The 11,687-nt window shown below is 38.3% G+C and overlaps 1 protein-coding gene across 2 annotated transcripts in view; it reads right to left on the minus strand.

Annotated features, from left to right (window-relative positions):
- CDK8 (cyclin dependent kinase 8) overlaps positions 1 to 11,687 on the minus strand; it is a 96,781-nt gene that overhangs the window by 11,146 nt on the left and 73,948 nt on the right. For both annotated transcript variants that reach the window (XM_007471452.1, XM_007471453.1), the window contains exons 5-6: positions 8,107 to 8,164; positions 5,634 to 5,765 (exon numbers count right to left, since the gene is read on the minus strand). In XM_007471452.1, coding sequence (XP_007471514.1) covers positions 5,634 to 5,765; positions 8,107 to 8,164 — 190 coding nt within the window. The remainder of the gene's footprint in view (positions 1 to 5,633; positions 5,766 to 8,106; positions 8,165 to 11,687) is intronic.

Consider the following 11,687-nt stretch of genomic DNA (forward strand, 5'->3'; position numbering starts at 1 on the left):
TCCCTACACTCAGCACAATGCTGTGCACACAGCAGCCACTCAATAAGTGGTTTCTCACTGACCTAACCAATACCTGTGGTAAACACAAATAACTATAGAAGGACAAAGTAAAATCACTACCTTATTAAGGCCGATTATTCAGGTATGTTAATAATGGTCACTTAAATAGCAAGTGGGAAAAAATGTTAATTTATAAATAACTGAAAATTCCTCAAATCTGAAACTGGAATATAGATATTTAATTTAATGTAAAATTATCACACTTACATTTCAAAGTAACAAGTTAAACATCTATTTACTTTAAGATGACAAACGAGACTACAGCAAGTGATTTTAAAAATGACACTGTCTGTCCATCAGTTTTCTCCCCCATCAGAGAACCAAGTCTGGCCAACACTACCATATGGAAAAGTCTCATCAAGAAATAAAAGCCAAGCTATTTTCGTTTTACTACCAGAGAGTAAGCGGGAAAATTAATTATTTTGTGATTACTCTTTTTACATGGTTATCCCATAGGAAGCTGACCTTTGATCATCTCAATCCAAGGGAAGATAGGCAAGCTGAGTGGGGTCACCAAGAGGACCGGGGGGTCAGTCTGCATCTGTAAAACGCTACTCATAGCACCCAAGAGACACTGTAGCAACTCAGCCTGGTTATGAAAACTCGAACAAAAAAATAAAACATGTAAAGGAAGATGAGAGGTAAGTAAATAGTTTAGCTATCCTATGTTGCTTTAAAAAAAAAGTCAGGAAAGTAGGATTTCCATAATTACTTTACTGAACCTTGCTTAACTTTACCCTAAATAACCTCTCTCTTCCTATCTTTTCTATTATCTTTCACCTTCTATCAATTTCACCATCCTTCCCTTCTTCAAATCCAGACATTAACCACGAATTTGAGTTAGCTGATCAGGCTGTTACTTCAGATAAATTTCTAAATCTTTGTAAACAAGTCTCTCCTATCTTGCCTATTTTTTCAGATTGTGCCAAGGGAAAGTCCCTTCCTGCTCACCTACCTGTCAAACTCCTTCTAGAAAGACTTTCCAAATTAAAAACATACAAATCCCATCTACTTCTCAAAGTATGTGATGTTCATGTGTAGCTACTGAGCTAACCAGGCAAAGTGGACCGCAACTAGGGGCTACACAGAACCAAATGGGGGGAGGAAAGATGTGTTAAATTTGTTTTCATCAACAAGTGTACTAACAGTTAGCCTCTATCTCAATGAAAGAGTAAATTCACATCCTCCCGGTTTCACTGAAGTTCAGACTTTAGTAAAACTTTTAAGACTGCCCTAGTTGACTATTAATTAAAGATTGATACCCCTCTTTCAGCCTTCTCCACAAGGTCAATCAAACAAAACCCCCAACAGTCAAAACTGAATTAAACTTTGTCCCCAGGAGTACAGTGTTGACTAAGCTATCATCTTCTCTCTTGGGTTTAATGACTCAGCTTGCAGTTCCATACAATGGAGTGAATGAGCACAGCACTAAGATCTATTCGCCACGAGGGTGGGAACATGCTGGCTGATGTGCTCAGATTTCCCCTATGCTCTCTTGCTTCTTCTTGGCACCTTCAGTCTAACATAACCCACCCAACTCCACTGGCAGATTTAACCCTTCTAAATGAGACCACTAAAATGAACGTATATCCAGCAAATAATAGGTAAATTCGACCACAAAGGTTCTTCTATCTGCTGAGCCTACTACAACTACCAGACAGGGAAGTCAAAACGCTAGGCGAGTGCCTTCAGGGTGGTGGTGGGGATGTGCTGAGTGCTTGACTGCACGCTCAGGCTACCCACCTGTGCAGCTGGAGGAACGAACCGTGTGGGAGAGACTGGAAGCAAGGAAGAAGTTTCATTTTCTACTCCTGGATCTATTTTCTAAAATTTATATTAAAAATGGCTTATATATGATTTCTGTCTCTCGAACAAAAAGCAATTTGTAAGATATCTACATTATCACTTTTTTGAGCAAGAAAGCATTTTCCAGTATTGCTCTGGGCCGGGCCGGGCATATGCGGAGGGACTGGGACTGACCTTGGTCTCAAGTCATCTGCCCTCAAGTCAGTTCCCTCTGTGCTCTCGCTACCTCAGAAGGCAGTGGCTTCTATCCAACGTCACAGAACTTTCAGAGTTGAAGGGGATCTAAGAGACGATTTAGGCTAAATTCTCATCTTCAAAAAATGAGGCCATAAAGGACTAAACACCTTGTCTGCCCCGAGTGGCAGAGCTAAGGCTACAAGTCAGAGCGTTAGTCTTGGTTACTTCTGTTGTTCAAAGATGACAACATAGTTTATGCACACAGTTATACTGTTTTCTCAACTGGATGGAGATCCCTTAAGGGTAAACGACATAATTTGCGTTCATTTTGGTTTCTCTTAAGTTTTAAAAAGTCTAACAGTTATCCAATAAATTTTGATGCTGATGAGAAGGAGGAAGCCCTTCTCTCTGCTAAATTATAAAGCCATTTGAACAAGGGAATCTATCTAACAGCTGGTAGTCTAGCTTTGTGACAAACAGCCCTGACCTAAAACTGCTGGACTGCAGACTGTCCTGGTGAATAACAGCTTATACAATTCTCAATGCTCACAATAAAATATAGATTTCTTAAGAAAAAAGAAAAAAGTAATAAATGATGAGCCAGAGTCACAAACCTATGTTATAGTTTATTTTTTACTCAATTTAAATCAGTTCAGTGTTGAGTTTTCTGTTAACAGCAGCTGAGATTAGGTAATAATTTCCTTATTTGTATAGCCTCTTAATATGTCTTACCAAAAGTAACACTGCTTTTAAATATTCATTTTCTAGGTGGAAAAAATACCTATGTATCATATTAGTTTTCATGCTTAACCATTTAGAATACCTTTGTAAAAAAGATAACCAAATGTGTGCTCAGGTAGTAATATACATTCAAAAACAGGGCTAGCTTCAATAACTTTTATTTTTCCTCCTAACTTTTAAAAACATTAATATTTTATTTTGGAATAATTTTCGATTTTTAGAAAAGGTGCAACGGTATAGTACAGAAAAGTCTTATACCTGACTAACTTAATCTACCTTTATTTTTCTATAAAATAAAATGTGATCTCAAAGCAGGTATAAAGATTAGTGAACATAAAAGGTTTTGTGAAAAAGGACATGCTGGATTCAAGATTAATATGGGGGAATGATTACAAGTATTTTTCCTTTCCTCTTCTTGAGTATATATTGAAATGACAGCAAAGAAATAAAGGTCCAAATCCACAGGAATAGAGAGAACCAGAGGAGACCATCAGGGACAAGACCCATTCACTCACTCAGCAGAGTACTCAGTTCTCACCATGAAGGCAATGGCCTCCAGTGGTGAACAGCTGGTCACGGCTTACCCATTTAGGGGATTTCAGACAGGAAGATGGAAGTGTGATGGGTGAGGCTGATGGTGTGACCAAGGAAGTTCTCTCTGAAGAGGGAGTATTTTGACTAAGATATGGATGAAAAGAGACTGGACATATGCAGACTTGATTTAGCAGAGATACAAATAAAAACATTTCTGCAAACAGTTCAGAGAAGGCCCCAGCCCGCAGTATTACTGCTGAGTGGGAAGCAGACTTGCCCCCGCACAGCTCTGGGGGAGATTCTGTGCTTGGAGAATCAGCTACAAAGTCTGTATTTTGAACACTTGATCCCTCCCCACCCGCTACTGCCCTGGGGCTACCAGGTACACAAAGCTTGGGCCAAAAGTTGGAGAGTCTTCCCTTAAAGAATCTGAACGTCCTCAGTGCAAAGACTTGTGCATACTGGCATTTAGGATTCCCCAGTTAATGGTAGTTCTCTGCTGGATCACCCTGAAGTAAAGCCTGCCAATCTATGAGCCCTCTGATCCATGTACACTAAGTTCCCAAGCAGCTTTTTGTAACCTGATTCTCAAATGCAAAGAGACCTCAAGGGTCAATGAACAGTTCAAGAACACCAGCCACATGAAAGGGAGAGAACAAGACATATCAGTAAAAAAAGCGACTACAAAGAAAACACAGATAATTATTCCAGAAATATAGCAAATTACAAACAATTCAAAAGCACCTTTATCACTGTCCTCACAGTGTATTTAAGAAGCATTTTTTTCCATAAAGCAATACAATATGTTGAAAAAAATAATCAAATAAGAAGGGGTTCTTAGAAATAAAAAAGACAAAGGCAGAAAAGCATGAGAAGAAAAGTGGTATAAAGGATCAATCCAAGAAATCCAACATCTGCCTATACTCAGTTTAGGAAAGAGAAATAAAAACACAGAGGAGCCAATCAAGACTAGCTCACGAGGATTTCCCACAGACATGGGACATAAACTTCGAACTGAATGTGCCTACCAAGTGGCCAGCACACCACTGTGAAATACAAGGGTGAGAAATCCTATTTGTTTTCAGAAAGGACAAAACCCCAGGTAATTCACCACTGAATGAGAACAAGATCAATGTGAGACTTTCCATTAGTAACACTGATGCTAGAAGACAATGGATGAGCATCACCAAATTCTGAGGGAAAATCAGAATTAAACCTATAATTTTAATCCCTACCAAACTGGAAAGTATCATGAAGGCATTTTTTTCAGAAATACAAGAACTAGAAAATTTACCTCTAAGATAGGTTACTTAAGAATATGCTGTAGCGAAGTAAGGGATGAAATAATGAAATCCAGAAAGAAATAGATCCCACCCAGAGGAATAAAAAAAAGGAAAAACTGGGATGAAAACCAATCCAGAATAGAGCGAAATATAGAAGACTTGTGGGTGGAGTTATCCAAAAAAAATAAAAATGGGTTTAACACCATCCTGGAGAACACAGAACAAGTTAAGTAAGCAATAAAGGAACACAAAAAAGGAAAAAAGAAAGGCAAAACACATAAGAAAAAACTACATGATGATAACATTCTACCAAATAAAATGAAGCAGAATAAAGATGTCATTAATGGAAAAGTTGTGATAAAAGGATTGTCGTAGTTGAACATCAAATCCATCACAATATGTAGCCTAAGTATAAACAACAGTGGGCATTATGGTTTGCAAACAGAAAATAAATGCTGTAAACATCAACAAAGTGGTAATAATAATAATGATGACAATGGTATTATAAAGTGAGAGGTTGGTGGGGGACGAAGTAGAAGAGCACTCATTTCCTAATTCTTCAAAATAGGGAGATAATCAATACTATCAAAAATTGAAAAGTGAATTAAGATGTTCTGAACGCCTACTTATTTTCATAACCGTTTTTCCTTAATTTTAAGGGGATCTTTCAGAAGCTAGTATTTCTTTTGGTGAAAGAAACATTTGTTTGAAGTTCAACGATTAAGAAATTTTATTGTATTTATTTCTCTTTTCAAGTAAAATTAAAATACTTTTTACTTAGAATTCACAGTATAGTCCCATATATTTGAAAACTTTTTTAGCATCTATTTATCTATCAGAAAGGGATGTCTGGAATGGTACACCCCTAATGCTAATGACGGTATTTCTAGAGAGTAGAATTTTATGTTAGTTTTTGCTCTTACTTTTATAATTTTATATATTACTTGATTTAAAAATATACAGAAATATGTATACTTTACAACAACAAAGCCACTTTTAAAATGTCATGGAATTTTAATTAGTTCTACTCACCAATAGCTTTGGTATAATGTCTTGCTCCAAGAAGTAATTCTGGGGCTCGGTACCAGAATGTTACGACTACTGGATCCAAATCTGCTAAAGGCTTCAAAGGTGAATTAAATAATCGGGCAAAGCCCATATCAGCTGTAAAGAAATAACAGCAATGTTAAGGACACAGATTTTTACAAATTTCATTGATTACTCTAATTTTACTATTATTATTTAATAAGGTATGAAAAATGTGAATTCCGGGGGGAGAAAACCAACAAAACCAACACAACATCTCACCCCTTTCAGAAGTCTAAATATAAAACAAGTTTGAGATCTTCATTCATTGCCAACTATTGTCACTCACTCTTCCACTGGGTTACACACACACTCTGCTGCCAGAGGTCAAGGGTGACCCTACCCCTCCGGGCAGATTTCTTTCCATCTGTCTTACCACCATTGGGACAGGGCTGTGAAGCTGCATTCCCATTCTTTTTATTGGTCACAAGCACCAAGAAACTAGATCAGTTAGGGTGAGTCTTTCCATTATTTGCACCAATAAGCATGTTCACTGGTATAATCAGAAGCTGACTGTACAGTATAATAATACCACTATTTCCCCCCATTTATTTGGGTGGAGTTTTTTCTTTAAAGAATCATGTTTGTTTTTTAAGCTGGAAAAGACTTTAAAGATCATATAATTCAATCACCTCCTTTTTCAAATGAGGAAACTGAGGTTAGAAGAAATTAAGTGATTTGACAAATGTCATAAACTCGTATCTCAGAGCTGGAGCTGTAATGAGATACAGTTCACGGCATTTCACACGGTTTAATATGTAGTGTGGTAATTCGGGCATGGACATTTTTCCTAATAAACTGCACCCTTCTTACAGGCAAAAACTGTGTCTTTTTCATCTCTCTCCCCCTTTTAGCATCAAGTACAGTGTCATTACACATTGCTTTTGCCAAACACACGCTGAATGAACAATCACTATTCATACCACCTATTCGAAAATTTCAAGATTCATCCACCATTTGTTTAATTTTGCTCTCCTAATATACATTTTTAATGAAGTAGGCCCCAATCTAATCTACTTAATTACAGAGGTTAAAAAAAAAACCCACAGAAATTTGGCAAAGAATTAAAACCATGAGTCGGATTACTAAATACTGGTTTACAGAAGAACTAATATTTCTTCTTAAATGTGAATACTTTAAGCCGTTAGTGGCCCCCAAACCTGACAACATCATACATGTTACACAGAAGTATAATTCCAAACTAGATTATTTTTAACATATAAAATTCCCCTAAATCTTACAGTAAAGAACACATCTGTAAATACTGTTTGGCTGGGTCTTTTAGATTTTGCATGCTTTGAACTTACATTTGACTTTGAAACCACCAAGGTGGATTGGATGAAATCCTTTAAAAGCACACGTACGGACTTAACAGGCATTTGATACTATGGTAAGCACTGACAGGGCCTGGTTCTCAAAGCAAGTCAATGACTAGGAGCATTTCGAGGTGCGTCAAATGTTCGCACTACTAAAACACTTGCAAAATTTATATCAAGAGTATTTCGAGAGTCTACTTAGAAGTAGAAAATGAGATTTGGGGAATTTATAGGGGAGGGGAGGGGAGGGAAGAAGGGTTAAGAATACCTGGGTTTTTCTTTGTTGGTGGAGTGGTACAAATCAGCTGATAATTCTAATTCATATTAAATCTTACAATCAGAAATTCCTATTTACTTTGTTATATACTCCCATAAGCCTGCTTGCTGCTTTTAAATTAATATAATTTAGCTACTACATTTCTTCTATCCACACACAAAACAAACTAAATAAATGTGACAAACACAACTCGGAAGTGACAAGGAAAAAATAACCAGTTAGGAAAAATAAATCTAGTTCTATCCTTATAGGTTATCAGACCAGGAATGGGTAAAATTTTGCATTGATATATAAGAAAACAGAGCTATTAGAAAACATGCCGAGGTAGAGAACGCTTGTTAATTTTTTCCCTTCAGGCAAAGGCTCATTAGAACCTACTCAGCCTCAGTGGTATCCTTAGTTTGTAATTCCTAATCTAGATGAGGCTAACAGAGGCATATGTTCTGATCTAATGTGGCTCAGGTAAACAGAACCGATGGTGTAATTACCAGTACACTGTATGCCCTTGTGACTAAAGGTGAGGCTGGCTTCTAACATGGATAGAAGCCACTCACCTCTACAGGCTATTTTTAATGAAAGCAAAATTTCTAAGAAACTTGCATGGCTTATTTTATAATTAGAACACTTCAGTCTCAAAGATTGTCTGACACCTTTCAAGAGTGTGAAACATTTTTCACTTTTAATGTATACTCTTTAGAAATGGCTTCGATCACATGGAACTATATGAATAAATGCATATTATTACAGCAAAAATTAGAAGTGATACAGCTGCCTGCAAAAGTTTTAAAAGAGTGCTACACTGTGACTTATCAAAGATATAACATACCAATTTTTACTCTTCCTCGCTCAGGACCTTCACCCATAACTAAAATATTAGCAGGTTTCTGTGGAAACAAAATAGTGGTTTTTTTCAGTAGACAGTAGTGGTTTCTTTTAAATAGACAATATGCCAATATAACATAAATCCACCTTTAGAAAAACCACATTTACTCAAAAATTAAAATCAAACACAGGAAGTCACCAAAGAAACTTTATGTGTATATATGCAAAGCAATATGCAACTTCATGAAGGCCAAATATGGCAGTGCTTTTCTCCAGGCAGAGCTAAGGCTTTTCTTGGCCCTGTTATCAGTCTGCTTTCACTACCGCGGAACAGCTGGCAGAAAGTTAAAATGCTGTGCTTCCCTCTAACTCTTTCAGTTACATAAAATGTCCTGCAACTTCAAGGGAAAATGTATCTTCAAATATAATTTAACACTAAGCAGCAAGTTAATTATAGGGAAGGGACCACCTGATACCCTTTTTTGGAAACCGCATAATATGCACCTATGTTTCAAATAAATTATAGAGAAATCAATTTAATAAAGTCTCTTCTAAATGAGTTAGCAGAGTAATAGGAATTTTCCATGACCTGAACATCTTTGAGGTTTTCATTTTTAAATAAAAAAGGAAGCTAACATTTAAAGTGAGATTTTACAAAAGTAATATTTCAAACAGTTCTTAAGTCTCTAAAAATAACAAGATTAACTGCCATCTAAAATCTGTCACAGTGCTATCTACTGTACTAACATTTATAAGGGTTGTCCCTCTTCCAGGAGGAGGAGAGAGGGAAAGGAGGAAGGGGCAGTCCCCAAACGTCTCTCAGGCTTCCACCCTGCCGTCCGCCTGGTCTGACTGCAGTTCTGCCAGTCTGCTGACAAAAGTGAAACCAGATCACGACGCCTTTCAAATACCCATCAAAGCAGTCTTGGAATCAAGTTAAAGATTTTAATGAAGGCTGTTTACAGTGGTAACTAATTCACAGGCTTCCCTGACCATAGTTAATGACAGCCCCTATGCTATTACTGATAAAACGTAACTTACAGTACATTATTCTACCAACTACCAAAGATCAAAATTATTTTTTTATCCTCAGTGAAAAGACACTGCTGAAATGGTAGCACATACATTTCAAAGGCTGAAAATTCCTACAGTTTTTAAGACGAGGAAACTAGGCACCAGAGCGAGTGCATGACTTGCCCCAAGTACAATCACGGAGATGGGGGTGGGGGGCAGTAGCAGCATGTGCCCCATCTCTGAGCAGTGCAGTGCCCCTTCCTAATAGACCCTTCTGAAGGTGATTGATGTAGCAAGCTTTAAATGGGCGTGGATTACCATAACTATAATGTTTTGTTCAAGAAAATGTTTTCAGAATGTCCATCATCACACACACACACGGCTCCTGCCCACTGAGATAGCTGGTGAAGCACCGAGAGGAAGTGCAGCACTAACAACATTCCCTGTGAGCCACGTGGAGCTGCCAACAAAGCTGCTCATCAGGGACACTGCAGAGCTCAGCCTGCTTCAGAGGAAACCAGGTCTCAGAGACTCGTGTGAAATGCCGACAGCGTGGGGGGGGTGCCCTCCAAGAGAAGAGACAGCCCGTCTGCCTGGCTGAGGGAGAGGCCTGCTCTCAGCGACCGTGTGGCTCAGGAGGGGACCTGATATTCGGGCTAGGGCTCTCTTCTCATGGTCCCTCGGGGCAGGACTCCCCAGACATCTCCTGAACCCCACTGATTCTCCTCCCGCCAATTCAGTCTTCTGCACTATTGCCAGGGCTACCTTCCTAACGGACAAAGCCGATCACATCGTCACTCCCTTGTTTAAAATCTTCCACAGTAACAGAGGAAATAATTAGGAAAACAGTGGGACAGAAAATTATATATAGACTGGTGAGTACAACTGGGTTATAAAAAAAAAGTGTTGAGTAAGGACTAGAAGAACAAAAAAGGTTAGAGTGACAGAGGTAGGGATGACCTTTTCAAAATTTCTTTGAATGCTGTTGTCGTGCTTTATTACTAAAGTATTTCACCTTTACGTGGCCCCTCACCGCCTGTGAAGTCTTTATGATGGAATGCCAGGCACCTACAAGCTCTTACCCACTGATCTCTCCTGCCCCGCCTTCCACCACTCTCCTGCCACATGTGTATTTGCAGCATTCTGTGACTAGACCTTACACACCTATGTCAGTGCCAGCCCGTTATTTCTACCCTAAGAACTTTCCTCTGCGTTACTTGGGAAAACCTGATTCTCTAATGATGTAAGTAATACATGAATACACTCTGATTACAAACAATTCAAACTATGAGGCCACATACAGTTAAGAGTTAAAGGCTCTTTTACCACCCATCACTCCTCCACCACATCCCAAATCCCACTCCTTCCTCCAGAGTTACAAGCTGATTAACTGGCTTGCTGTGATGGATTTTTCTAGCACTTAAGTGCTCCTAAAAGATTACTTCCATATCTGGCAAAAGCACAAGCACACATGGGCATCACTTTCCTCCTTCTATTTTAGATGGAGTGGAAAAGCTCTCTCTCTCTCTTTTGCTTTCTTACTCATTCAGCAGCCAGACCCAGATCTGAGAAGCCCTGGGATGGGTGGTACTGGTCAGCCTGCTACTAGGTAAAGGGGGAAAAACTCCCTCTCTTGGTCTTCATTTTATTATAGACTCACTGGACTGGCCAAGTCCCAAGCCTGGGTTTGAGCATTGGTGGGGAAGAGTTTCTCTGTCAAAGTCTTTCCTAGTATTAGGGTTTGGGGCCGAAGCTCCAGCTAATAATTAAAACTTGCGTTGCAAGACAACTCACTGCCTATTGCATGATCTGAAGTAGATCTTGGGGCCGAGAGTCACCACGCACATTTAAATTAATGGATTTAAGTTCAGTTTGGGCATGCTATGTAGTCATAAACAAAAAGAGAATGGTTTTAAGTGCTGTTTTAATAAAACTGTTTATAAACAATGAGTCCCTCCTCATGGTGTCTCCCATGGTGGTATCCATATGCCCCAGGGCGTGATACTGATTTAGTAGACAAATCTCACACTAAATTTCTTTTGTGAATGTGATCTAACGGAAATCTCAAGAGAAACTGGCAAAAAAGCCATAGAGATCATGAATAGTTTTGTCAGTATTTGTTTTGTTGCTTAATCAGTTTTAAGGAAGTCTTCAAAAGACTTGATGGATAATTTTTGTTTTCGTACTTAATGCCACATTGAAACAATATTATATTCTCCAAAAAGCTAATTTCTTTTCTTTCTTTTTTCAGTGGGAGAATTTGGTAGCAGTTTTAAGCTCTAGAGCCAAAGCATCCAAGTAACTGGTGATAATTCATGAAACAATCAGTAATAACCATGACTTTGGTAAATAGTCTGCGATCTTTCATGTGCCATCAGACATAATCACCTTAAAAAAACATACTTTGCTGGTGACATTTTGATGAGGCACATACTCCATTAAACTATTTGTTGCTATAGAGAGCAGAGGTCCAACATGACTTAAAAGTATTATAACATCATGATAACATCTTCGAGAATAGTTATCTTATGCACAGAAATGATTACAGAACACCCTTTACTGCCTGCTGAA

Source organism: Lipotes vexillifer, unplaced genomic scaffold (assembly GCF_000442215.2).
Source record: "Lipotes vexillifer unplaced genomic scaffold, Lipotes_vexillifer_v1.1 scaffold543, whole genome shotgun sequence".
NCBI classification, from domain to species: domain Eukaryota; kingdom Metazoa; phylum Chordata; class Mammalia; order Artiodactyla; family Lipotidae; genus Lipotes; species Lipotes vexillifer.